The sequence below is a fragment of the Buteo buteo genome, chromosome 7 (genome assembly GCF_964188355.1).
Source record: "Buteo buteo chromosome 7, bButBut1.hap1.1, whole genome shotgun sequence".
In the NCBI taxonomy this organism is placed as follows: Eukaryota; Metazoa; Chordata; class Aves; order Accipitriformes; family Accipitridae; genus Buteo; species Buteo buteo.
The window spans coordinates 43,609,045-43,636,684 of NC_134177.1; the positions used below are offsets into that span (position 1 = coordinate 43,609,045).

Consider the following 27,640-nt stretch of genomic DNA (forward strand, 5'->3'; position numbering starts at 1 on the left):
CTGCTGTTAACTTGAGGGCAGACTCAAACTGCAGCCTCCGTGCTGCTGGCACATCTGCTCTAGCTCTATCACTACCACGACAGGACTGAACGGATGAAAGATTTGTATTTTTTCTTGATCTCTCCTGAAGAAAGCTCCCCCAAGCCTGCCAGTTTGCAGCACCTTCCCTGGAGTAGCGCTATCAGCATCTAGTTGTGTACATAGTCTGATGATGGGAAACATAGTTAATAACAAGTAAAAAGAAAACAAAAACAAAACAAAAAAGAACCCCAAAAAAGAACTGCCAAAACCAGAAAAAGAACCACATGGCAGCACAATAACGTTGGAAACTTTTATTAAGTATTGTTAAACCAAATTAACTAACAGTTACAGACAGGCAGCATTTCCCTACATGAACAGGAACGAAAAAGCAACATGGGGTACAACCAGCTAAAATCCCAGTGTCTGTTAAAAAGGGACAAGGACAATCTTCACACCTCCTGCACCTGAACAGTATTTATCACAAGAAAAGCTGAATATGAAGTTGCTGTGCACATCAAAATCCTGACCAAAAGCTCAATCATATCCAGGGACTTTTTTTTTTTTTTTTTTAATGAGGCCTACCAAAAGTGTGGTTTAATTACACAACAGGTATCTTCGTAATACTAACCAGATTTTCTCATAGTCTTGTCTAATGCTGGCAGGGAATGTACTGCTGCATTTGCAATCTCTGGAGAACACTGCCTTTTTCTCATTAGCTTTTTGCACAGCAATTAATCCCCTTAATCAGTCAAATCAGTTCAACGCTAGATCACAAAAGCACTAAGAGAAGAGAAAACAAGAAATTACCTTGTTAAATTTAATGAGCAAGGAAAAACATACACTACATGGGCTGTAACCGTGCTCCACACTCCAGCATGGAAAAATTTAAGTGCCTTAGCAGTAACAGCAGTCCATAGAACTACAATCATTTTGTCTGTAACACTGAAAGCTGCATAATGCAACCGAGCAAGAAATTCTTTTGCTTATGAAAGCATGCACACACAGAAAAAAAACCCCACCACGTAGCCAGCTTCATAAGGATATTACATTCAGAAAACAGTTCAGTTCTGCAGTATTATTGATACTGCCTTTACATGCAATGATGGTGTAAAACCAGTACAAACTGTATTACAAAGTAGAGCATTAGATTTTCTTCTGTACTTGCTGCTGCAGTTAAAAGAAGTCCAAGCTTTAGAATTCTTTATGTGGCCAAAAAGGGTTGCAATTCACAGGCTGTATACTGTACAAGCAGCAGTAAGCAGGTGATATACTAGAATTTATTCACCATCCATTTTAATCACGTAGGAGAGCTCTGTTCCAAAACAATTACCCTGTAGGGGAAAAAAAAAAGTTACATGGTTGTTTTTTTTCTTACATCAAACCACAAGTTGAAGGGAATGGGATTTCATATTGCTCCTTTCACCTCCTTGACATGGAAAACAAGAATGTATCTCATGCAGCCAGAGAATACACAGATTTCTACCAAAAGCCCAATTTAATTCAAAGAGAGGCTCACGTGAATGGCAAAGATGAAGACTGCTGTTGCTGTAAGCGGGATTTCTGATCTTCAGGATGTGTGTCTAAAAAACACGTGAATTCAGCTCAGAACCAAGAAGAACATACACAGCCACACAACACTTCAAAGAGAAAGCTCTAGTTTTGTCAGCACATAGAAGCATGCTGAATCAAGCACTACAGATCTCTTTGCTAGATACATTAAGTTGCACTTGTAATGAGAAACCAGTCTCAGCTCTGTTGCTATTGAGTGCATTACACAGGACCCTCTTTGTGATCAGAAATCATTCTGTTTTCAAAACCTGAAGCCCAATCCCTACCAGCTCAGTTCTTCAAAGGGTCTGACAGAAAATAGGGTCATATATGCTAATGTTGTGCAAATAACAAGCACAATGATGGTACCTCCAGATCTCTAGGTTTAAAAATTACCATCAACATTTCCAAAAGTAGCTAGGGATTTGGGACATTTCAAACTTTCGGTGCCTAAATGGAAAGCGAAACGTGTTATAGGGTGACTGCTGTAGAAGTGTTAAATGCCCACCACACTGAAGCAACTTCCTTTAGGTCATCTTGTACTACACACTGAAAAATCAAAAGTTCTCTCTGAAAATGAAAGGCTATTGCCTTTTTCTTTCCAGACAAAATGCCAGTTCTTTCATATTTTTTGCACAGCACTAAGTGCACATTAACTTAATGCAAGTATGTCAGCCCCCTCCCTGTAACAAGAAACATCTTTAATTGCAAAATGTTGAAAATGGCAACTTTTAACTTTAGCTGTAGAATACCAGTCAGCTTTGACAGTTCCTAACGGAGATTTGGACTTACAGAACAAACACTTTTATTTTATCTTGTGCCTTCTTCCTTACTTCTAGTTTCTATTAAAGGAAAGCCAGGGGAGATGAGACCAAAACAGATGTTTAAGGGATTTGATGGCACATCACAGGTACATACCAAACCATACTGATAGTAACCAAGGTCGTTACAGTGTGAAGCATTTAGGTGCCTAAGCCAGAGAGGTTGAGCACTAAACAGGACACAGATACAGTATTATCAGCTGTCTTTCAGTGCTTTCAAGTCAGTAGAGGAAACTGCAGTCTCACTATGAGAGAGACACCCTGCAGCTCCAGCAAATGGTCAACAGTGCTTTCCATCTCAACTGCCCCCCAAAATTAGAAAATTTTCAAGTGTCTCCAGAGAGTTTAAGTCTAGAGCAGCTGTCTCTCCTTTAAAAGCATAGGGTAGAAACAGTATCCAGATGCGGGATAATCAGGAAAAGCAAAAAAACTAGCCTGTGCAAGCTTGATGAATTCACTGCTAACAATATAATAAATACAATACTGCCCAGCACAGCATCCAGTAGCTTTACAGACAAAGAGGACCTTCTGAACTCCCTGCACAGCTTTCTGGTGCTCTGCCTCTGGCCCCAGCTCCACCTTCCTCTACTCCCTTCTTCCTTCCAGCATCTTCTGAATGCTGCAGGCTTGCAGCCCTTGAAGGACAAAATTTTGTGGATCATCCCAATTTTTTGTGTTTTCTCTTTGACATGATGAATGCAGAGCACTAGAACAGAAGCCTCTGGAGACACTAGATGCCTTCTTATTTTTATCCTGACCTATAATGGGCATGTGCCCCCTCCAACCCCTAAACAAACTGCCTCTCCCCCCAAAACTACAGATGTGCTTTAGCTTTACATCCATACGCACACTCCAATGATTGCTTACATAACAGCATTAAGTAAATGTAGTCTGACTACACATGTGAATGGGCTTTGGATTGAGCCATTTGTGAACATGGCAGTATATATACTGCAGGAATCAGTCTGCCCTGTCGGCAAGATCTTCCTGGCTATCATAACATTTGACTTCTGTGTTCAGTAAAAAAAATAAAATAAAATCCTAATGCCGAACACAAGAATATCTTGCGTTCCTTAGTAAGATATATGTTAGGAATGACTTATGACTACTCACTGGCATTTACTGTGGAGTTTTTCAGAGTTACTAGGCTCTTATCTTTAGTGCTAAGAGGAAAAAAAGTTATCTGGGCTATGAATCTTTTCCTTAAAGTGATGCATATATGACTTCTGCCATTTTCTTCATTTCCTCCTATATTGCCATGACAGTATAACCATCTTCCCAAACTCTTCCTTTCTAAAAAGCTTTCATGATTCTGTTCTCTTAACGTACATTCTTCTCGATCTCAATAAATCCACCATTTTGTCAAATTATCTCTGATTTCTGTGAAGACTATGCACTGCCTTCCAAGCCTACTGAAGTATTTGCTTTCCACCTACAGGAAATTATATTAACAAAACACTCTTTTCCCTTTCAATTTAGTATGGAGATTTCAGATTGATGTCTCCAGGCAAGCTCCCTGACACACTACTCTCTAAGGAGCGACAGCCCATTTTCTCAAAGTCCTGCACAGGTCTATACCCAGAACATAAACAAAATAAACTTATGAACAAAGTATCAATGATCAGCCAACCCAAGAGTGCGTCCCTGAGGTTGTTCTTGGACCTCCTCATCTCCAGGAATTGCACGGAGCATTCTTTCTAAAATATCATCAAGAGTAGAGTGAGCCCTGTTGAATAAAAGATTTAAAATGGATGCTGGCAAGTTTAATACTACACATTTTAAAAGAAAACAGTCATAATTATCAGGGTTCTGATAACGCCAAAAAGTTGGCTTACTGTAAGCATCAAATCTTGTTAAAATATACTGGAACCATTATTCTAAATCTTTGTAACTCAAAGCCAAATACACCTTACCATCCGGTTTTCATACCTTTCTGTTTCCTCTGCTAGATTAAATGACTCCTCAGTCCATAAACTATGATTTCTCTCCTCATTTCCCTCAGATTCTTTGCTTGACTCTCTGCCTTCCATTTTAATTTGATCGGGAACTATTCACATAAACAGAAAGATTTTAATATCAAAGGTATGAAGGAAGATAATAAAGAAATTAAAACGTGTTGTTTACCGCACTTGGGAAAATTCCAGTTGTCCACTTCTCAATTACTTTTTCCTCAGTCATCTGATTTTCTACATTAACCAAATTCACATTAACTACAGTCAAAAGGTGGCCAGGAGCAAGACCCAGATAAATATTTTACTGTAACACATTTTTAGATTCACAGGACTGAACATTTTGCTTCACACTAAAATGAAAAATGCATGTGGAAATTAATCTTTAATCTTTCCCCTTACAATCCTAGCTATGGGAGAAAAATCAAAAGAAAACCTGTGGATGTTAGCTTTGTTACCCTACTTAGCAAAATCCAATGATATTCCCCCCCCCCCCCAAGACTTATCTCACTAAGTTCTGCTCCCTACAGCATGTGAATATATTCATCCACCTTCTGCTAAGCTATGATAAGCAGGAAGCAGTAGGCTGTCACAAAAATGGAGTCTGAAATAGCTGTACTTTATGCAAATACAACAAAACCACAGTGATTGAACAGCAAGCAATACGGGCTGCTGCATTCCTTACCACCCAAAACCAAGATACTCTTATGAATAAAAGTCCCCGTAGCTTCTATCCTTTGGGAAAAGATCTAACAAAGCTGTAGGATAACACAAACAAGTGCCAGCACTGTTCTCAAGTGACTATGCTATTTAGCTTTTTTACAGACTAACTCATGTTCTGCCCTTTTTTTTTTGGTCTCTTTTTTTTTTTTTTTTTTAAACGGCTCTTCACTTTCTGACTCATTGGAAACAAATGCAGAGCCTACAAAGATTTAGGTTTTCTGCTCCTCTGATATTACTTGCTGTATATCTAAAATTATTTCCACTTATTACTATTTGCAGTTTCAGAAGCACAAAGATTCACTACTGCTATCTTTGGTATCTCTGTAACAGAACAGGAAATATAATATCGATTACCCCAGTGGATGCTATTTTCTTACACTATGAGATCAGAGGCATTATTTCATTATGGTGAGTAAGAAACATAAGCAGTTAGTGTGCACTGGCCATTTTCTCAACTGGACTACCCTCCCAGAACGGAAGCTTGAGCTCTATTTTACATCAGCTGCCCACCATCTATACTTTTGTGGGTTTCATCACTTGTGTTTGAACACAGCATACATTACAGTGGCATAGTAAAAGTAGATTAATTCTGATAGTTCAGACCTGCAAGCCTTCCACACCACATCCCCGTAGACTTTAGAGAGTGAATACACAGAGAAAGACAGCAAACACTGGTGGAGGGGGTACTATTTGTAAAAACACTGCATATAATCTTACCAAAAAAGGGAGAATCCTCTCAAACTTCTGCTGAACCACAACTACCAAAAGAAGCTAAAAAAATTTATCATACAGCTGAACATACAGTGACAAGCATTCAGAGTAATTTTGCAGCAACGCAAAAGTAATTTGCTATTTGTAATCTCTACATTAGGACTATTATCAACTAACCATTTCTTTGCACTTCGCAGTCATACAATCCCTTCTCTTTAAAGTCTTGAGCGACGGAATCTTGCTGCTTTAAATATTCTGTTAAAAACAGCACATTTCCTTATTAATCTAGATACTCTTTCTAAATTGACTCTATACAATCTAAAGTACCATATTACTTTATCCATCCAAACCCAGATGAAAACCTTTACATAATATATAATTAGTTCATGTATTAATCCTACAAATTGTCTCTAACCATCACTTATTCAGTTGATGCCAGTCTCCACATATCCTTGTTTTGGTGAATGAGGAAATAAAAAGATTAGAATGTGTCTGCGTGCCTCATTTCTAAAAGAGCATAGGACCAATACACATTTAATTATCCCAATGTCTGGTGTTAGTTTAGGAAGAGTTTATAGCTGAATAAACAAAGCAAATTCTTCTGTAACACACACCAGTAAAAACAATGCAGAGTTTTTACACTGTGTTCTCTCTGAAGATGTATGTGATTACAAAAAGAAACATAAATCACCGAGACTAAGCTCTGCAAAAACACCTGAGGGATGCAGCTGCCCAGCTTGCATTCGTTTTAATGGAGAACATGCATTGCTCCAGGACACCTTTGAAAAATTCAGTCTATACAAAATTCATCTCAGTGTTAAATTAACTGCACTCAATAGGCTAGCTGCTGCCATCAGCAGCAACTAACCATTACATGAAATGCAGAAACTTCAAGGACTAACTTAAATAACTGCCAGTTATTTAAGCTGTTGATGCCTAACTTCCTAATCATTGACCTGACTGCAACTAATTTGGAAGTTCTTGTGTATTTCAGTAGTGAATGATTTGAGAGAAATCCTGACTGAACACAGCTGGCAAGCCTCATACCATTTTGGGTGAAGTGCCTCTTACCAATTTCATCCAGCAGCTCTTGGGCTGGTGGAGGCAGCTCATTGATGAAGTGGTTAGATGCCTGTGAGAGTGCTGAGATAAAAAAAACCAAAACAGTCTAGTTAATTAGCAGTGATTAATCCTCAATAACTGTGATATAGGCTTACATTATGACAGCATCTTGCTGACGAATTTCATTTATCAACCTGCACGAGCCTAGCTCATTCACATTTTATCAAATATCCTTAAGTAACTTCATAATGGAAAAATAATTTAGAGCTAGACTTGCACATTCAGTTCTCAATCCTGTATTGCACATTTTAGGCCAGTAATATTTACACTTCAAACATAGGTTAATTAGAGGTCAGAGGTGTTAGTCTGCAGATGCAAACACAGAATCCATAACCTAATTACCACTAGCAATACACAGTTGTGTGCAAAGCTATTTACCTCTATAAAAAGAGATGTGGGGGTGGGAAGAAAAGAGAAGTAAAACTGCAAAATTTCTTTTCAAATCTGCTTCTCTGTTTACTGATCATTCTATTTGGGCTGGGACTGGGTTAAGAGACTTACCAGATGCTTTCCTGGTGCTTCTCAAGGATGAAGCAACTACTGGCAACCCATCCTGTGTAAGGTCATACAGAATAAAACACAAGAAGGTAAACTGAAGAACTGCTAGTCTTCAATCCTCCCCTTCAACATACCAAATCCAAAATAAGGCAAGGCCTTAAAGCCTTAGCTGACCATTACATTTTAAAATAAGCTCTTCAATGAGTTCAGAATATGAAAACAGAGGTAGTACCCAGGTAAGCCAGATGTGTCAAAAATTTTGCTGAGGCTGCTGCGCACTCATCTTTCAGCTGGCCATAAGATACTGTCAGCTACATAATCTTTATCCATTTCAACACTGTATGGACAATTGGACGGGAATTCTCTGAAAGGACAGTTCCAACATCTCTTAAGTTCCCATTCTCTGCTTTGAATCTTTATTAAAGCAAGGCACACCTATCCACCAAAAGAGCCCCCCAAAATCAAAAGTTTGTAATCATAGACAAGTCCTCGCTGTCCACAAAATGGAAACAGGTGCTTCCTGCACTTACAATCAACAATCTCTGCAGAGGCAGTCAAGGCAACATTGCACTGTTAATGGGCTTAATGAATTCCAGCTGTCTGCTACACAAGCAGAAAGACACAGACCTAACCTCATGACAACAAATGCAGTCTGTTCTGCTTGAACAAACTCTAATTTAATCTTTAAATGACAACCCCATCAATGAATAACAATAAGAAAGGCATAAAGTTATTTTATATATAACTGTCTGAAAAGACAGTTAAGATAATGCTGTGGCTCCAGAACACCTTCAGTTCCAAAAAGATTACTGGAAATCACTACAGCGACCTTGGAAATTGTCAACTCCAAAGAGAGACGATTTTTTGATACAATAAAGTTGATAACATTATGCCAGGTCTATGCATAAAAAGGACAAACTTAATCCCCTAATAGAAGGTCTTTCTGAACATTTACTTGCTTCCAAACTACTAGATGGGAGGCTTCCACCTTAGTTTTCTTCCTCAAGGAATCACTCATCTACGTACTCATTTACCTTCCGCTACTAAGTTTTGAGAATTCTTCTGTTCCACATGAAAACTTACATACTTGAACACACATGCACATGTATTTATTTTCATTCAAGTTTATTCCCCACTTCCACACAGTCAAAAGCCTATAGTTCACAAATCGCTTGTGAATTCAGAGTGGTTCAGATAAGCAGCCTGCTGTTGCCTCACCAGAAGGCCAACTGATCAACCCCCCCTCTCCCAACAAAAACATACCTTTTCTACCCAACCATTTTGCAGATACTTAGCACTTTGGTGTTCCAAGATTACCAGATCCAATGCTGGGAAATGGCAATTCTTTACAGCCAGGGATGGGATGGAGGGCAAAAAAGGCCACTTTGATGGTGGTCAACATTTACATACAATTAGGTGCAAGGGGAAGTCAACTCTTTGTATAATCAGTGGCACGCACTGACTGCTTTGAAATCAATCAGAACTTTTGTCATTATGTCAACAGATCCAGGATTCCAAAATACTCACAAAGACCTGGAAGTATTTCTGTGCTTCTCATCTTGCATTCATTTTAAGGAAAAGTATTTTAAAAAAATATTTTAAAGAATGGCTGACATAAGGTAAGTTTTCTAGACTTACAGGCTCATTCAATTCAGATGAGGAAACTCCTGAAGCAACTGAGGGAATTTCTGTGTTCCTTCCCTCTCCACAGGCTGTAGTGAATGTCCTGGACACTGCAGAGGAGGTCTCTTGAGAACCACAAAAGGAAGAATCTGAAGCTACTTCATGGCAGTGTTTGTATTTCTCAAAGGCTACTGGAATTTTTTCTTCTAGAATTAAAATAAAGAAAAAAATTATAGCAAAGCTGAAAAATTATTTTTTGATTTTTTGTATCTTGGTCACATTTCAATGGAAGCAGAAAAAGGGACTTGCACAGGAAACTAAGAAATTATTGTCCATAATTGATCTCTAAATGGAAGTCCAAACTGATTACCTAGGAGTTCCACCTCAGACATTATTTATGCAAAACTGCCAATTGAGAATTTTTGACTACTGTATTGCACCAAATTAATGAAAATACAAAGCAAATGATAATTCATTGCTCTTAAACAACACTTAAGTTCAACAAACATTGAGATCACTTTCTCAACACTCAAAACACACTAAGTGCTTATTACATTGTCCGTCTTTAAAATGCTAAAATCTACATGTATCACTCCAAATCAATTTTAAATGTCTAAACCAATTTCTGATTTATCAAGGCTACCATTAACTACCAAGTAATTATCTTTCAGAAACCTTTCAGGTAGTGGGTTTTTCAGCTGTGTCCCTGTAAATTCTCCTTCAGTTCTAGGTTAGAGGTTTCTTTTGACCAAACAGGCTCTAACTACAAAGTTGTAACTATCCAGACCAAAACAATAAGATTTCAAACAACAGGCACAGCATTTCTTGTGGTTACTTATTCCAAGCCTGACATTTCTGCATTGGTACTACGTGAATAGAGTTTCCATGATTCACATCAATGATTTTTACATTAGCATGTCATGGCAGAAAGGTCTGACTCCTGGCATACAAAGGTTAAGTAATTCACTGGTCCTTCCTTCTTTCCTCTCTGCAGTTACCTGAGTTGAGTGGAGTGCTGACGCTAGTTGGTGCATGACTCACTCTGGGTGTTTCACAATCTATATCCCTGTAGTAGTTCTCTTGCTCACAGGGGATACTTGACAAATCCTGAATATCTGTCGCTGATCTGAAATATGGAAAGATGTTCTGACAGTTAGAATAGCCACTTCTTACACTTGTGAATCACTAAATTCTGCTATTTTCAGGTTCTTTAAATTTTAATACTGTTCAGTCTTATCTAGTTTTCCAGAAAGAAGAGAGACATTCCCTTTGAAAACTCCCCACAGAATTCTTGGAAGGCTGAAGAACACCATCTTCAATAACCTTGTGGAGACAGAAAAGGTTAATTATTTGCTTTCCCTTCCATTACAGGATTTCTTAATTATAATAATTCTCCTATAAAAGCAAGCTCAGGAAACTGCCTCCAGAAAGTGGTTCACATTTGAAGTTCTTGCCCTAGGTAGAAAACTCCCTCCAAAGCCAAGGGAAGACCTCAAGGTTTAACAAAAATTAACCATCCATTAATTAAGACTAAATGTAGGTCTTAGGAGCCTTTAAAAGAGTTACTCAGATAAACTGAAACTGCTAAAGATCTGCACAGGCAGTGATGTCCACTCAAGTTACAAAAACTCTGAAGTGGCTGCAGGACAGGGATTATATCAAGCAAACCAACATCTTCTGCAGATATACCCTGGATTACATTGACCTTCAAAGACCATGAAGTGAGCAGATGTCTACTGTTACCAAATCAGTAATTTCTATGCAAATCTCCATTATCTGTAAAAAGAAACTCACTCTACTAGTTAAGTCACAAACCTATTCTGCAAATTTTTCCTGGGAACCTCAATCACAAGACTATTTTTGTAATAAGATTGATTTAGCTACATACTAATGATTCGCTCTTTAAAGTAATTTTATTTCTTCTGTGTAATATGGACAGAAGAAACAAGGAATCCTAACACTTCAGTGTGAAGAAGCACACTCAGATTAACAGTAAGTTAATTACTTATGAATATGAATATATTTCAAACTAAGGACAACTGTATGTGATAGCTCTTTCATACCAATCTCCCAACTTATCACGAGAAAATATTCTTCCAACACTTCAAATAGTTTTCTCTCTCCCAGCCTCAGTTCGTCTCATCTTCCTGTTTTGTATCAACACAAAACTTTTACAATTATAAAGACCAACTTGCTGAAGTTTTGATATAAAATGGTCTGTGGCTCTTACACGTCTTTTTCACTGCATTCTTCCTGCAGCTCCCACAGTACCACTTCTCGTGCTGCTTCAACACTGGAATAAGTGAAGAAAGGTCATATTCATTGATCCTCTCAGAGAATTATGAAAATAAATTTATTTAGTTTTCTCTCTCTCAAAAAGCTTAAAGGACTACCTTCTCTCTGAGGGAGACTGCAGCTCATAAAAACTTTTTGCTTAAAACCTTAGAAGATGGAGAGTGATAGGAGAAAAATGCCATTTTAAGCACATCATGGATTTCTATCTGGTAAGGAGAAAACTTCTAATTGACATATACGGTTTCAAAACAAAACTGAAAGTTAAATAAAAATCTACAAATATACATCACTACATTGTTTTATCATCCTTTTATTGGTCTGTATTGTAAGATAACCTCTCAAACTGCAACAACCCCGTTCAAGGGCAAAGAGGCATTTTTGAACGCCTCTAATGAATCTAAGGGGATTAGTCAGATGGTCAGAAAGCAACAGTCCTCTCTGTCCTGCTGGCAAAAGTTCAATTCCTAAGCAAAGGGGGAGCAACTAAAACCATTACCTTTTACATTAAGGCCAAATATTTACACACTTGCTGCCTACCTTTGACACTGGTAACTCAGTTCCTCCAGTGGAGGAAGAGAGTACAACACCAACAGACAGTAAAAGTAGCTCTCACTCCCACACTTGGAGAAAGTGAGCAGCTGCTAACTCTGGAGGAACACAAGGAAAGCTGAGCTACAGGGAGGATAGGGGCTTTTAAGAAGCCTGAAAGCCAGGGCTGAAAAACCTTCAGGGTGAGGACTATTTCTCTTTAAGCAAAAGTACCCCTTGCAGCATGAGATGGTGATTCTAGCTAACATCTCCGCATACTATTAGAATATAGAATTTACAAAAATACTAGAAATAAACACTCCATGTTTGATAGATGAGACTGCAAGTCTCCAAGCATGGGCTAATGTTATCTGCAGGCAAGATACAGTGAGCATACTTGCATTGGGTTGTTCCCATAGGAGGGGAAAAGGCATGATCTTCATGCCACTTGAGCTCCAAAACCGAAGCACAACAAAATTAAAACAGATGACTGAAGCCTTAATTTGAATTATCTTTGCTCTGTTTAAGACCATAGTTTATCAGTGTAAAAGGAATTGTAATACATATACATGACTTATTTTTCCTGTTTTATCTCCCTCATTAAGCAAAAAAAACCCCAAAACCAAAACAAAAAACAAACCTGAACACTAAAAGACAAAACCCCCTGAAACTTGTGAAAGTCCTTTTAGTATTTTCTTGGCAAGGAACTATGATATGTAGGTAATCATTAAAAAAACAGCACTGGCATCTTATTTGAATATTAGCTATATAAGCAGAATTAATAAAGAGAGCACGCTTTATAACCCAATTTATGCTTGAAGTAACGATAAAAGTAGGTCTATCTACCTGGCTACAGGCATATGGCTAAGCTGATTCACTCCTAGTGTGCTACTGCCAGAGTTCTGCGTCGCTGTGCTGCAAAATAGCATTTTTCCTCCTGAATACAAATAACAAATATTCCCCGTTATTGGGTTTTGCAAGTACAAAAGAAAGCAACACAACTCATTGAACGGGAAATAGCAACTTTATTAAATTTTTTAGTTCTTGTGACCTTTGTTGTTGTCAAGAGACAAATGTGTTTTAAAGATGCATTTTCATAAACATACCACAGCTGCCAAACACTCAACCACTGAAGCACTGGGGAATATTGCAACATTTACAAATTTGAGCTTAGAGACTAGAGAAGCAACAATGATCCTTCCATTATTCTGCACACACACAATGTCGGCTCTTACAGTTTTCAAGCTCAAGATCCTTCCAGCAATATTAATGTGTAAATACAACTCTAATTCAGTTTCCAGCACCACAGCATGTTGCATAAAAAGATTAAACTTAGCCCTAGGGTAAAAACAAAAAGGTTGCAAACAAGTTTTGTTTTGTTCTTTTTAACTGAAACACAGCAAGTACATAATCATGGCACTCAACAGTATTTCAGTGACTGCAACGCCCAAACCTCATCTTCCGAAATCCTGAGTGTCCTGAACACTCGCTAAAATAATGAGGAACAAGAGACCAAGTGACCCTGAAGAATCAAGCTCCAGCCTTCTGACAGAAGTGCTGCTGACAAAAATCTAAGTGCAACAAGACTCCATCTCCCTGACTCCAAAGTACCTTCAAAAGAAAGAGCACATTTACCTGAAACCTGAATACCTGATCCTGCATCTTCAGGTAACTGTTTCTGTAAAAATCCTTCACAAGCATCTTCTAATTTGCCCTCAGCATCTGAGGTCTGAAAGGAGGGGAAAAAGGAAACGAATTCAATTTCTCACAGGCAAGCTGTGAAGGGTAGAACAACTCTCACACAATGATGTTCACAATGATCGGAATGGAGAGACAAACTTTTCAAGAGCTTATCAGCAAACAGCATGGATTGGATTTAATAGTCCATACAATAGTTTCAAATCTTAAAGAAATGGAAGACAACTGTTTTAAGGCTATTGAGTACTACAATGGATAGAGCTGTGAAGGAAAGGCTGAGATTATCAACTGCCTAAAACTTCTCAGCCACAGATTATGTAGTTTCCTAGTAAACAAATTAAGAAAACGTGCCCCTGGTGTTTTGGGAGTCTGGGTGTTTGTGGGGTTTTAGGTTGGGGGCTTTTTTGTGGGGAGGTTTTGGAGTGGTTTTTGTTTTGTCTTTTTTTTCCCCTCCAGGCAGGGGTGTGTGCTTTAAAGGAACAGGGTTAGAATTTTTTACTTTTAGACAGATCTTTATTTGTAGATACTATTTCAAAAGAAAAGAATAAAAACTATCATTCTCCCATTTTCTACAGCTTTTCTTCAAATCAAATGGGAGCATAATAAAACCATATGTCCAAAGTTCTTGACACAGACTTAATTCCTGTCTTTTCTGTTATTTTTACCTCGAGTTGTGAACTTCCCTGAGTAGTAGGAGGAAGGAAAGAATGAGGATCAGGAGTCAAGAATTCTTCAGACATATCAGGAGATGAATTAAGGGAACAATGTAATTTCCTTGAATGCCCCTGTGAAAGACATCATCATTTGAGATGCTTTCTCCACTCTCTATTGAAGAACATTTTAGTCAGTAATGTTAAACAATACTGCATCAAATTGAAATCACATTTAATGTGATCACTCTGAGTTTCAACGTACCTCCTGCTCCTTACATTACCTTGATGGTTTATAGAACCAAACAAAAAGAAGGGGGGAGAGGGGGGAGATTGTTAGTCAGATCACAGCTGAAAGGATCAGCTGTCTTGGTAGTTCAGTGTGCAACATGGAGACACCAGGCTAAACTGTTTCACAGATAACTAGCTGCAACTAGATTTCTTGGATTACTATACATACTCTAGTGAGATTCTCAACTTGTTGAGGAAGGACTGAATTCTTATGAATAGCTATTCCAGACTCTGCTTGTTCATCTTGTGATGGCAATTGGCAACTTCTCCCTAGGATGTCAGAATGGAATAAAATTATTAGGCAAAAAATAATATGAAGTCAGTGATCTGAACCACTGATGGAATATCAATGAGAGTAGACAGTAAAACTACACTGTCTGTCAGGAACATGGAGAAATAATACTTAAATGCTCACATCATTAATCTAGGCATGTGAAGCTTTCCTTGTTCCTTTATCCATAACTATTACAAAAGTACTACCCACTATGCTGCTACAGAAAAAGCATCCCTGTAGTCCAATTGAAAGAAATAAAGTGTGAAAGCATAGTCATGGATTTGAAAGCTTTGGGTCTCCCATGCTCATACATGGTAATCATTGACAACGAAGGGTCTCCAAGCTCACTGGACATTACCTCCACCTATTAACATGTAATACTCATCTTAGTCTATTATTTATGTTCACAGTGACTGACTGATTGACCTGCTCTGGGGGCAAGACTCTGGAAGATAAAATTGACAATTATTGTGATAAAATCACAGAAGCTGAAATCTGCTGGGAGATGGGAGAGACACAAAAAGAGAAGAAATTATTTTTTGTTTTTCAACCTTACCTCCAGAACTTCTAAATGCAGACTCCACATCACTCTCCTCAGATTCAGATCTATCCTCACTGCCCGGGTCCCAAGACTCAACACTATCACCTGTCTGCCACCTGTATCTTTGTAGGTCTTGACTTTTTTGGACTCTAACAGTGACATGTTGAAAGGCTTCCTTTATACTCTCTGCTTCACTTTCAGATGTGTATTCACTGGCTGGATATGGAGAGCCAAGTTCTAGCTGTCCTGAGGCCACTCTTCTGGCCATTTGTTTTACTTCATCTATACAAAAAGAACAAAATTACCAGTTCACACAACAGAATCCGGACCTTCAAAGCATTCCCTGTGTTTCATTTGTGTCTGCAGACTTGGAAATGCTAAGTTATAGCCTGTAAACTCCTTTATGATAAAAAGAGCTAAACACTTCCTTCCATTTTAAGGGAAGCTTAAAACCTGCATAAATTGATACGGACAAGTCTTTAAATGAACTGTTTTTTCTTAGTTTGCGTTCTCTATTACTCATGCCTGTACTGCCATCCACAGGTCATTGCTATACTACCCTTTCTAAGTTCATATGCTGTCCCTCCCTCACATCCTCCAAAACAGAGCTAGAAATTCCTCGAGCTTTATAACCAAACCATCTTAATGTGGTTGTGACTATTTTATGCCCTGAATGTGCAAGACACAGGATCCTACTCATTTGGTTTTCACCCAAGAACAGGCTAATAGAGCATCAGCAATTAAGGCACACGGATCTTTCTTAAGTAAGAAAATGTGTGAAGTTTTAATGCACTGCACTGTGGTAAGACTTGCTAACATTAATGCTGAGTTAACACTGATTTACTTACTCCTCCATTCTGATTGCATCATCCTTTTCTCCTCACTTATTTTTGTACTGTAAATTTCAGATCTTGATTTTGGATAGCACCTATAATAAATCATTATGAAATGCATCAAAGTCTGTTAATGCACAAGCATATTGTGTTAAGTATTCCCCACTCAGTAAAGGACTAGAAGTTGTTTTAATGTTAATTAAAAGGCTAAGAGCACACATGTTCTAAGAACCCAACAGAACTAGCAGATTGAGCCATCAGAAGCTTAGAAAGCACAGACAGTTATTTAGGTCTATTACAGATTAACCAGACAAGCTGTAAATTAAAATCTAGATTTCAGAAGCTGTCAACTGCTTGCACATGATATGTCTATATAAACACTAACAGACAATGAATGTTATGTAGGTATGCTTTATTCAGGACAGTAAGGTGATCAGTGGACAACTGAAGATATTCAGAACTTCAGACTTGGATAACAACAATCCTACCACCAACACAATTCCAATCCAGAATTCATTCACTTGACCATCTAACCACATGTCAGCATCTGGTATATTTGTGTTCTAACCAAGTATGTCCTTTACGAACAGATCTTACTGACCCAACCGGGTCATGAATCAACTTAAAAACTACTAGTTTTCCTGACTGATTGGACCCAAACATTGAAGGAGGTGCCTGTCCCCACCTTTCCAACGAATAAGATACATGAATTTGCACACATTTTGCCAGGTACTTTTAACATGTACCCATACTTAGAAAAACAAAGGGATGACATTAAAAAGCACAGCAAACATAATGAACTAACGTATGCTCTGTTGTCACTGGGTTTAGCAAGACTGTTCTACTCCCACAGCCCCTAACATAGGTCCTAGTCCTACACCTATGAAAGCCAAAGTACTTCTACTGAGAATTGAATGAGGGTGTGCAGAGAGAGAACCACCCTGACTAGTAACTTATTTGATAGCTCTCCTGTTACAGTTTTAGATCACTGACCTCTATCAGAGAGGCATTTGGAATCTGTCTGAACACCACTCTTTAAAAGTAACTGTCCTGTTGTAGCAGTTACCCCGTCAGCTCTTCAGCTGACAATGACTCACAGTAGGGTCCTAATTGGACAGATGGCTTTTGGCTTACTGAAAAAATATTTAATGCCATCCTTGATCCTGGATGTGTCTACTTTCGACAGTGGTTGTATCAAGATGACTCTGCTAGAATGAACTCTTCTGTGAATACAATCAAAACTCACCACCTCTCTTCTTCACTTCCACTTGCTGCAGAGTGTGAATCACCTCCTCTCTGACACTGCAAACTGAACTTTTTTTTGCATCTTACAGATACACGTGGGAGTAAATGCTGAAATGAGTCCAACAAGCCATGATTCAGCACATGTCGGGCATTCTGGTAATTACTAGTTGAGCTGTCTATGAGCTATACTAAGAACCGGACCATACAAGCTTTATTCCCTAGGTTATATTTTAGTAGCACTGCTCATGAGAAAGGATGACAACTCCAGGCCTTAGCCTAGTAAAAACTCTGTCCTGGATTTATAGCTGGTTTCATATGTACGCAGGCAGACTATCATAACATGTAGCTCCCAGGGGAATGAGTAGACCTAAATGACTCAAGATTATTCCTACAGCAGGTAGGTACATGAATTTCTCTCTTTCTCTTTGGGTTAAGCATATCAACTACTTATATTTAAAAATGAAAATGATCTAGAAGCCCTTACCAATGACAGCTTAGACCTCCCTAAGTATACAAACAAAAATCTTTTCTGCTTGCCCTTTTCCCTGACAGTCCCATCTCCATTTTAGTACAGGATTTTATGCCCTCCTGAGCCACAGGACTAGTATTTTGCTGGGGTGGGTGGGGAAAAGGAAGAAATAATACTATTGCACTGCTGAGCTGACTATTTTCCACTCCTGTATATAAAGTATATGGTATGCACATATATTTTAAAAGACAGATTCATCCCTCTTCTTGGACACCACCCATAACTACATCTCTTTAGCTCCTAAGGAATACAGAAGTGATAAACACAGTCACCCTGCTCAATACTTTACCTCATGGTCTAGGCTCATTTCATCATCCAGGCTTTTCACCACACTGAAGCCAAGATCACGAAGGTTGTTTTCATTTTTACCCTTACTCATTTCATAAAAGCACTTCCACTTTTCATTTTGAATTGCCTGCATTTCTTTTGCTGTCTTTGAAACAGCTTGGAAGCTGTCTCCACCCAACACTCCTTGTGCCTGATGTGTTATCAGTGGTGGAATATAGTCACTTGATGGTGGACCTATAGCCTTCCATAAAAAAGTATTAACTTCAGAAAAAGGCTTATTGGTATTTTGGAAAGTATCATCAGATCTGTTCCAATGTCTTTCCTGACAAACTTGCTTAGAAAGCTGGTTCATTCCAATTTCCTGGAGCAGCTTCTTCTGCTTTTCAGTGGCCTCTAATTTGTCCAGTTTCTCCTCTGTTCTGCACAGGGAATCTGCTGCCTGCTGCAACATGCTTTGAAAAATCTTTAAATTAAGGACGCATTTGCTGATGTGCTGCTCATTTTGGGACAGACTACTCATTCTTCTCCCAGTATCTTGTCTCACCTGTGCCAGCATGCATAGGTCAGAGGTCTCACTTATGCTCTCCTCCTCTTCCGTAGTGTACTCTGTAGTCGATTCTGAAAAGCCACCTTCCTCATAAACTGGCTTTTCCTCACAGTGCACTTCAGGGGATGCATCCAGGTCTCTGAGGGTAGCCTTATCTTCTTCCTTTTGCTGCCTTTTTTCATCGTTTAGAGCTTGACCTAATCCAGCTCCTTCTTCCAGGAAGTCTTCATGAAGTTCTGGATAATTGGCAAAGATTTCATTGATTTCAAAGCTACAGAGGCTGTCATCCACATCACTGACACTGAGGGTCGTCTGGAGTTCAGAAGCTACGTCACAATTTTTGTCCTGTACAACTGGCTGTAGACTGGTTGATGCCTCTTGGTCCGCTAATGCACTATTCTCCTCAGGAAAAAGAGAGTATCTTGGGGCAGTAGAGCTGTCTGAAAAATTTAAGTGTTAAGCCATTTCTCCAGATGTCTATCAAACACACTGCTTTCGTACATTTAGGAGTTAATGTCTTTTAGAGATTACATGAACAGCATTTAACACCTCTGCTGAAAACAGTGTGCCTGAACTTCAACTATTAACCAGACTTACAGTCTTAAGTTTACATTAACAATTAGGGTGGTAGCTAGAATCCAACGCTAACTGCTTTCTATTTTCAAACTATGTCATAAAATCTGTAAGTGCTCACCTTTTAATTATTCATCTTAGACCTTTATGGACTGAGGAACATGCTAAGTGAAGGACACATGACATCTTGCTAAAAGAAACTCACCAGGCTTGGTTATCTCTTTTCCCTGCAATTCCTGTGTTCTCCTCTGGTAGCTAAAAGCTGATGCCAAACAGATGTTCACATCTGCAAAAACAGTAGGTCTTTGTGCTTTTGACGTTTCATCAGCATGACCAGTTCGAGACTTAGTTAAGTCCTATAATACAAAAAACAGAATAAAAGCCAACTATATTTGACAGTTCAAAGTCTCTACCTTCTCCTTTAAGGTGGTTTGCCTCCATGATGAGAAAAGGATACTCAATGTTTAGATTGCCTCCCACCTAGATTTAAACAGAACAACTTGAATCTGAATGGACACAAAACTCTGCTGTTTTAAATATATGAAAGGCTACAATCCTGGAAGTCACCTTTAAGTCATTTTTCAGTATGTACTGAATATCCTGAAGCTTCATGGAGCGGTTCTTCTGTTTAGGTTCTAGCCCTGACTTCACGATACCATAATAGGGCATAGGAAGTCTGACATCTGCTTCTAACTGCTGTCCCGAAATTATGAGCTGTTTAATAACTGAGTCTTCAAGACCTTTCCAGGGAGGGGTCTCTGCAAAACATAAATATAGACTTTACGTCACAAGCTGTATATCAATGTTAATGAAAATAAAGAAAAAAAGAAAAAAAGAGAAAAGAATCGGAGATCCTGAAGCATTATTGTCTGCACATTCCCTAATTTACAACTATTGTCACAAACCAAACAAGCACCCAGTCCAGTCTGGCATATCCTCCCTATTTTATTTCAACAGTGGATACTTTAGAGGGAGCTCACAGCAATCTCTAGAGGACAGTTACACTGTAAACCATGGTCTGGATTCTTCATTACCAACTAGCTAATATAGGGTTTAATTTTTAGGGTGTTTATCCCATTTCACTGTGAAACCAGTCAAAGTCAATGCATAACATACATTACATTATCTGTAATAACAATAACAATACATTATCTGTAAGTTATCTTAGTGACCAAAAATATGAGAGCTGCAGAGGCTCATTTTGCACATTGCAAAGAGTTAACTGAATGTTTTGCTGTCCTCACATGAAGAAGAAAGATAAACAGCAGAAAAACACCATACAGAAAATTATATCTCTCCAACATCAACTATTAATCTCACCCTTTAGTTACGCAATTTTAAGTTTTCTGATTACATTTTACAAAAGCTTCCAGCAGTCTTTGCTATTGTCATAAACATTTGGGTTTTTTGCCTGGAGTGTTCCTTTTCCAAATTAACTCTGTATGAGCCACCACAGCAAGGTTTTGTCCAGTCACACAGGGGAATTAAAACAGACATTAGGGGGCTGACAGTTTGCATTGCAAACATCACTGGGTTACCCTAGTGACAAAAGCCTAAAGCTATAGGTATACCTGTCAAAGCCTCCTGCACTACCGTACAGAAGCTATAAATATCCGATTTGACCGTGACAACTTTTTCAAGGATTACTTCAGGAGAGCACCACTTATACAGCTGGACTGGGACAGGAATACGTGTCAGATCACTGTGTTCTCCACCATCTTTGCTGTATAAAGGGAAAAAAGTTGAAAATTGGGACATACAGCATACTCAGCTAGAAGGTATACCTTTTGGAATTAAACACCTGAGTTTGTTATATCTGCTTTTAGTTTAAGTACCTAAAAGGTCCAGAGTATACCTGCAAATAAAAATGTGTAATATTTTCACACCAGTAAATGTATTTTGGCACATTACAGCAAAGAGTTTCTGGAGAAAGTAACACCTCCTTTAATAAATTTACACTCAAAAAGAAATCAGAAAAAACTGAAAAAACTTCCCAATAGGAATTTTACAAACAACCCTTTAGCTCTGACCAGCATTCTCTGACAAAATACAAGAAGGTGCCACCTAGCCTGTCAACATTTATTCTGCAATGTATACGTACATCTAGAAGATAACTTCCTCGTCACATTTAACTATAGGGGTTTTTGTTATTCATTTCACAGTAAGTTGTATCTGAAATAGCCAAGAAATCGCCAAGATTTATTAACAAATTGAGTTTGCAAGGAGGTTAGGAAGTATCTTTGCTTCTTTCAGGACATTACCATTAGCAAAGTTTTGTTTACTATCAATTTTAGTCTCTTTCTTTACAGTCTAACCAGCCTTTTACTTCCTTTCTAATCCGATGGCACCACAGGAAAGAAGTAAAAAATGTAGGTAAGTAATAATTTACCTAGACAAAACGAATGGTGTCCCCCATAAAAGAAATACTCTTTTTGTCACTGGTGGCACTTAATTACTACCAGCTCAATGAGGTGTGGAATCTTCAACCATTTCAGGTAAGCTTCCATAAGCAAAAGTTCAGTATAACAAGAAAAGACTTAAACTATTTCCAGCCCAGCAGCAGAATTAGCGACTCAAAGAGGAATTTCATCTCTGTTCTGTAAGATTAAGTTCTACTTCTCTCTCATGGTATTTTTATACTGCAGTAAAGAGCTGCTTCTCTTACTAGTTTCTATTTTCAGATAGTTATAACACAGAAACTAAGTCCACCTGAAACTTGCTGTACTGCCTGTGGCAAAGTTAGTGTACCTGAGCAGTAATAATTTGGAGTTCTTTACTCCTGTAACTCTGTTGCCTGACTCAGAGGCAGGAGTGCCTAGTCATCAAGGGGGGCACTTCAGCAGAATTTAGCACTAAATGTGACTTTACTTGTGTTTGTCCCTTTCACAGAAACAGTGAGGAAATTCTTTACCTCTCTATCATGTATTCCAAGTTGCATAGCTTTGCTTCACCGGAAGAAACAATCTGAATAGCATAGGAGGTAACTGAACGATGGATAAATCCACGGGAGTGTAGAAAACGCAAAGCGTCATTAATTTGAAGTAGCACATGCAAAATAGTCTCCATACGCAGTACTGGGAATTCTGTACGCTGAAAAAAAACCCCAAAACAGAAGTACCAAATTTGTATTGCAGGTCTTTGAAGCTTGATGTTGGGGAAAACTGTTATTGTACAGAAGGCATCAAAGAAAGCAAACACGAAACACACTGTAGTAAAAGTCAGACAAATTGCACTTGCTAAAAAAATGTTCGTTCTCAATACCAAATCAACTAATAATACCTTAAAAAGTAATTAAGAAAAAAGAAAGATATTGACTATGCCAAAATTCACTCTGAAGCAGAATGAACTCTTAGAATTTCTTGCCTTTGACTTCAGTTTCTCCAGTAACTTAGATGTCTGCATTCAGTTAAAGAAACAGTTAAAGAAATAAAATGACTCAATTAACTCCAAAAGAGGAAGAGAAGAATATTGCATTACAAAAATAAAACACAGATCAGTTGATTGGAAAAAAAAAAAAACCAAACCCCACAACTGAGTTCAAGCCTTTGCTTTTTTACACAGGCAGTTTACAATGTACTACATGCAAATATTCAAGGGCAAAAGCTGGTCTCGCCACATTTGCAGTATACAAGCCACATTTGCGGTATACAAGCACATGCAGAAGATTAAAAGTTCAATTGAATTTAACAGCAGCCATTTTAAGACTGACTCCAAACAAGAAAATCAATGCAATTGCACCTGAACATTAACTGAAGTATTGCCAATTACAAATTTTACCAGCTTACACAGGCTATCTGATACTGTGCAATGAAATAGAAACCTGGATACACAGACTGATCATTTTGTCTTCTCGTTCTTTGAGTAAAGATGGTAGATGTAGTTACTAAACTTCTTCCTCTCAATTAATTACTATTTAAAAAACAAGTATTCCAATTACCCTTTCATGAAGGATGCTGTACAGAGAACCAAAATTAACTCTTTCATATACTAAACGGGTTTTCTCCAAGTCACTAGACAGACAAACAGACATCAACTGTAGCAAATGAGGATGACGGAGTTTACTGCAAAAGGAGAGGAAAAAAAACCTGTAAGGCAAATCCAAGATTAAATGAGAAAGGCTCCTGGCCTTCTAGGTGTTTTTATCAATACAATGTGAATGCTTCTAACTTTTCATTAAAATACCAAAAATTTTAAAAGAACCATAGATCAGGAGGCATTTAGGAAACAGTGCTTACTGTCACAACTAGTAGAACCTGTAAGCAAGCCATCCAAGAAATGTGCAATGAAGCATTCATCTAGACATACAAGAAGAGAGCATCATCTCCTCCTGTACTATCCAGAGGAGCAAACGGTGTGGGAAGAGACAGGAGAAGAGAGACACCTCTATTTCTCATTTGGAGAGAAAGTGCAGCCACAGCCTAACAGTCCTCCGGAGGTTAATCCCATTTCCTCACATCACTGGAGACACCCAAACCCCAGGAGCACTTGTGGCTACGGCACTTTCTTTCTTACCTACTATGTTCCTGCTCTGCAATGAGAAGATCAGCTAAGCGTAGTTTACTACAGTTCTGATGGGGCTCAAAGCTGAGTTCCTTCACTGTAACTCTGCTGCCTCCCCACATTAAGCTAGAAGGAGAAGAGGAGGAATTTCTATGAGATGCTTTCTACAGTATTTTTTTCCAGTTACGGGATTACTTACAAATAATTTTGTAATTCTGAAATGCTCTGGTGCTGTCTCCTACTGTTAGTAACATTACTCGGATGATGCTGGCTATAGCATGTACTCTTTCAAATTGACAATAAATTCTCATCCTGTTAAAGACTGGATGTATCAGGACAGGTTTGCTGTCCAAAGATGCTGCCCTTCCATGACCCAAGGTAAAGAACAAGGACACTCTAAACCTCCTTTCACTAAATGCCATCAGCCCACTCTGATACAAGCCAGAGCTCTGGAAAGATTACATGACCAATTTGTCAATTCTCTGGATGCCTCTGAGGCACAACTACTTGTTACGCAATACAAAAGATTAAAAAAAGAGGCTCAGTCTGCACTTGCAACTCTCATTTCACCATAGGTTTGAGCAAGTGGGCTGCAGACATACATATCCAGAGGCCTGAGGTCTGACACAACAATTACAAGGACTAAACACTGAACAACGCAATTTATGCAACCCCAGCAACATATTTCCCACCACAAAAGAAATCAGTACTGAAACACTGCTATCAATGAATAATCATAATTGGGTTAATATTGCTGGAAAGGACAAGAGCAACCTACAGGTATCAAGGGAATCTAAAGAAGCTACTAATCAGTGCACTGCACAAAACAAGTTGCAAGCAGCAAGCAGTGGATGAATATAGAACAAAGTAAAACTATACAAACAAAGCATCTGGTACAACAACTTGCTGCTTAATAGTAACAGATACACCCTAAAAGGGGCTACAATCCCTTTGATTCTACTCACTTTGTCATGATCATGTATGGTCCAACATGGTAAGAAAATGTTGGTTCGTCATCTGCCTGAACCACATCTTTTTCCCCAATAATAGGGAGAGATGCCAAGTACCCTAGATGCCCGCTGCCTGCAAGATAAAACTGTAACACCACCACGGCATAACCAAAGGGAATATGCAACAGTTCCCAAGATGCGTCACAAACTCACTAAAAACTTGAGCGTGATCAGTGCAATGGGAGTATCAGCCAAAGCATCAAAATGAAATGTTAAGGTATCTGTATCAAAAGCTTAACTTTCTAGGAGAAGCAGAAACAGTCATTAAGAACTCACACAGGTGACATTTAACAGAAGAGTTTCTATTGCCTGTTCCAAAACAGCTTCCTCTGATAGGGCTTACTAATCACTAAAGGTCTGAATATTTGCACTCTCCAAGGTTTTTTCCCACCATTTCAGTAGAAATAAGAACGCACTAAAAATTAAAAATAACACTGGTGGGGTAATTACTGTGAAGAATATGTGGCTCTGAAAAACTGTACTAATATCATCAGAAAACTATTATCCATAGCATCTTACCTTCCCAAAACCAAAGCTGTAAATGCTCTTGGCCGCATTAGCTCCACCTTTTAGAAATCTACCCAGAGGACTGTCAACATTTCTAAGCATCAGAAACAAAAGCAATAAGAGTAACTAATATGCCAAGGCTTTGAGTAAAATACAAAAAGGAGAGAGAGAAAAATGCAGAAATTCTGCAACAGCCACCTATTTCCAATGTTGCATTTGACTGGTCCCACACAAAAAGTATAACACAGATGCTGAAAATCCAAATTATTGTGCAACTCATTAAAACTTTTTAGGTACACTGTTATGATATGTACTTGTTTAAAGCAAGATAGCCAATTAAAAAAAAAAATATATATACACACACACAGGCACCCTGCATCCCTTTTTGTTCACAAGTATGTATTTTTCCTTCATGTTATCGCCATTTTAATACTATTAAAATCCAGTACTTCATATTCCTGATTTCAAGAGTATCTCGTAATATACAGATATTTACAAATACCAAGTTTCTATTTGGAACTCTCACAACAGAAATAAAAAGTATCACCAGTTCTAACACATGTTGGTTTTAAATCTGATATTGTCAAAAAGAAACAAGAACATGTTAATTTTAAGATAATAGAATATGGAAGTAAAAGTCCTTGTAGCTCAGTCCCTCAGTGCTTGAGAATATATTCTTACCCTTGAACAAGACCACCAAACCTAGACGGACTGCAGACCAGCGCTTTTGATGAACCAACCTTCCTGAGTAGATCAGAGGGAAAATTTTGAATGGCAGCCTGCATGTGGAATGTACAACGCTGTATAAATTCCAGCATCTGGAGCAGGGGGAGAGAAAAAACAACAAAAAGAATTACTTCAGAACTGCAAAATAAACCATTTAAAATTATTAGATCATGACTACTAAAAAATAACTAGTTACTTGCAATATTTAAATCACCATTTCAAGAAATGGATACACAGAAAAACTTGAAGAAAATCAATTACATGAAAATATAAGAAAAAGCTTACTTCAAACACTAGATGACTAACTTCTGAGACATTCACCCACTGAAAATTGTAATATCAGGTTTCTTTTTAAGAGAATAGGAATAGAAGAGAATAATAACAGGAAAGAGGACTATTATAATATGAGTTTTAAATCAATACTGCAGTCATGAATAAGGCTTCTTGATACCGCATTTTGCTACCATGCTAGCAAAAACGACACATTTGCTGACAATTCATGCACAGACTGATACACACTTGAAAACTACTTCAAATTTACTCCCAAATTGCACATACATGCAAACAACCTACATACATCAGGGATCAAAAACAAGGGCCTGTCATTCTCCTCACTGCACACTTACACTTAAAGGTCCCAACAAGTTACAAACATGCTTCTGCGCCTGAGCAAAACCTTAGTTAAGTAATCTGAAACATGAGGATTTCAAAATACCATTACTGATGTTGAAAAAGAATGTTAAATAATTATCTAACATGTAAAAGCCAAGAATTTCTCCCTGGAATGTTGCAAGTTTCTTCACTTTAAGATGAAGAAGTGAGCACATACCTAGCACATATTCAATATGTATTACACACACATACCTGAGCACTGCTTTCTTTTCCAGCTGACATAGCCCAGTACTGAGGACTTTTTCCATCTTTATCATGTACTCTCAGATCACCTCCTTCATCCAATAACTTGCTAAGAATCCACTGATTTCCTGAGAATGCAGCTGCGTGGACTGGGGTGCTTCCATCGTAAGAGCGACTGAAGAATGTTAAAGCAGAAATGTTTCAACCTACCCCTACTACACTCAACCAGCTGCATGCACTTCTGGGGAAAAAAAGCAGCATACCTAGAATGTTTAAGTACTCCCAAACAACAACACACACCATGAAATAAAGAGAATTACACACCTACTTACCTCTGAGGATCTTTGGCTAAAATAGCAATGTGCATCTTCAGCACTTCTTCATGTATATACAGTGAGTATTGTGTATTACATTGACTAAAACCACGACAAGATTAAACACTAACTTCAATTTAAGAAAAAAAAATTATTTTTATACTTAACTGATTAGCGTCTGAGCCATAATCCAACAGCACATCCACTATTTTACCAAGACCTAGCAATGCAGCAGTGAAGAGAGAAGTTTGGCCCATGGAATTTACAGCATCAACAAAAATACCTGCAAGAAAACAAAAGATTATGAGGCCAGTGCTTGTTGCATCCCACCCCGAGTAAAAGACAACGGTTGGTTCATTAACCCTGAAACTGACTGCCATATTCCTTCTGAGATACAGGAAATATGGAAACATAATATTA

General features: G+C 38.2%; 1 protein-coding gene across 1 annotated transcript; it reads right to left on the reverse strand.

Moving 5' to 3' along the window:
- TEX14 (testis expressed 14, intercellular bridge forming factor) lies at positions 1–27,600 on the reverse strand. The gene is made up of 30 exons (XM_075031137.1): positions 27,389–27,600; positions 26,916–27,081; positions 26,007–26,143; positions 25,338–25,419; positions 24,774–24,904; positions 23,821–23,934; positions 23,246–23,369; positions 22,220–22,398; positions 20,880–21,031; positions 19,876–20,066; positions 19,514–19,664; positions 18,190–19,175; positions 17,373–17,479; positions 16,142–16,221; positions 15,309–15,575; positions 14,648–14,748; positions 14,203–14,322; positions 13,475–13,568; positions 12,686–12,776; positions 11,247–11,309; positions 10,015–10,142; positions 9,032–9,222; positions 7,397–7,448; positions 6,845–6,916; positions 5,951–6,028; positions 4,320–4,437; positions 4,021–4,116; positions 3,504–3,553; positions 1,538–1,601; positions 1–1,352 (listed from the first exon to the last, which is right to left on the reverse strand). The coding sequence occupies exons 1-30, from the start codon at positions 27,598–27,600 to the stop codon at positions 1,319–1,321; spliced, it is 4,431 nt and encodes a 1,476-aa protein (XP_074887238.1). The 3' UTR covers positions 1–1,318.
- Positions 27,601–27,640: the final 40 nt, after the last annotated feature.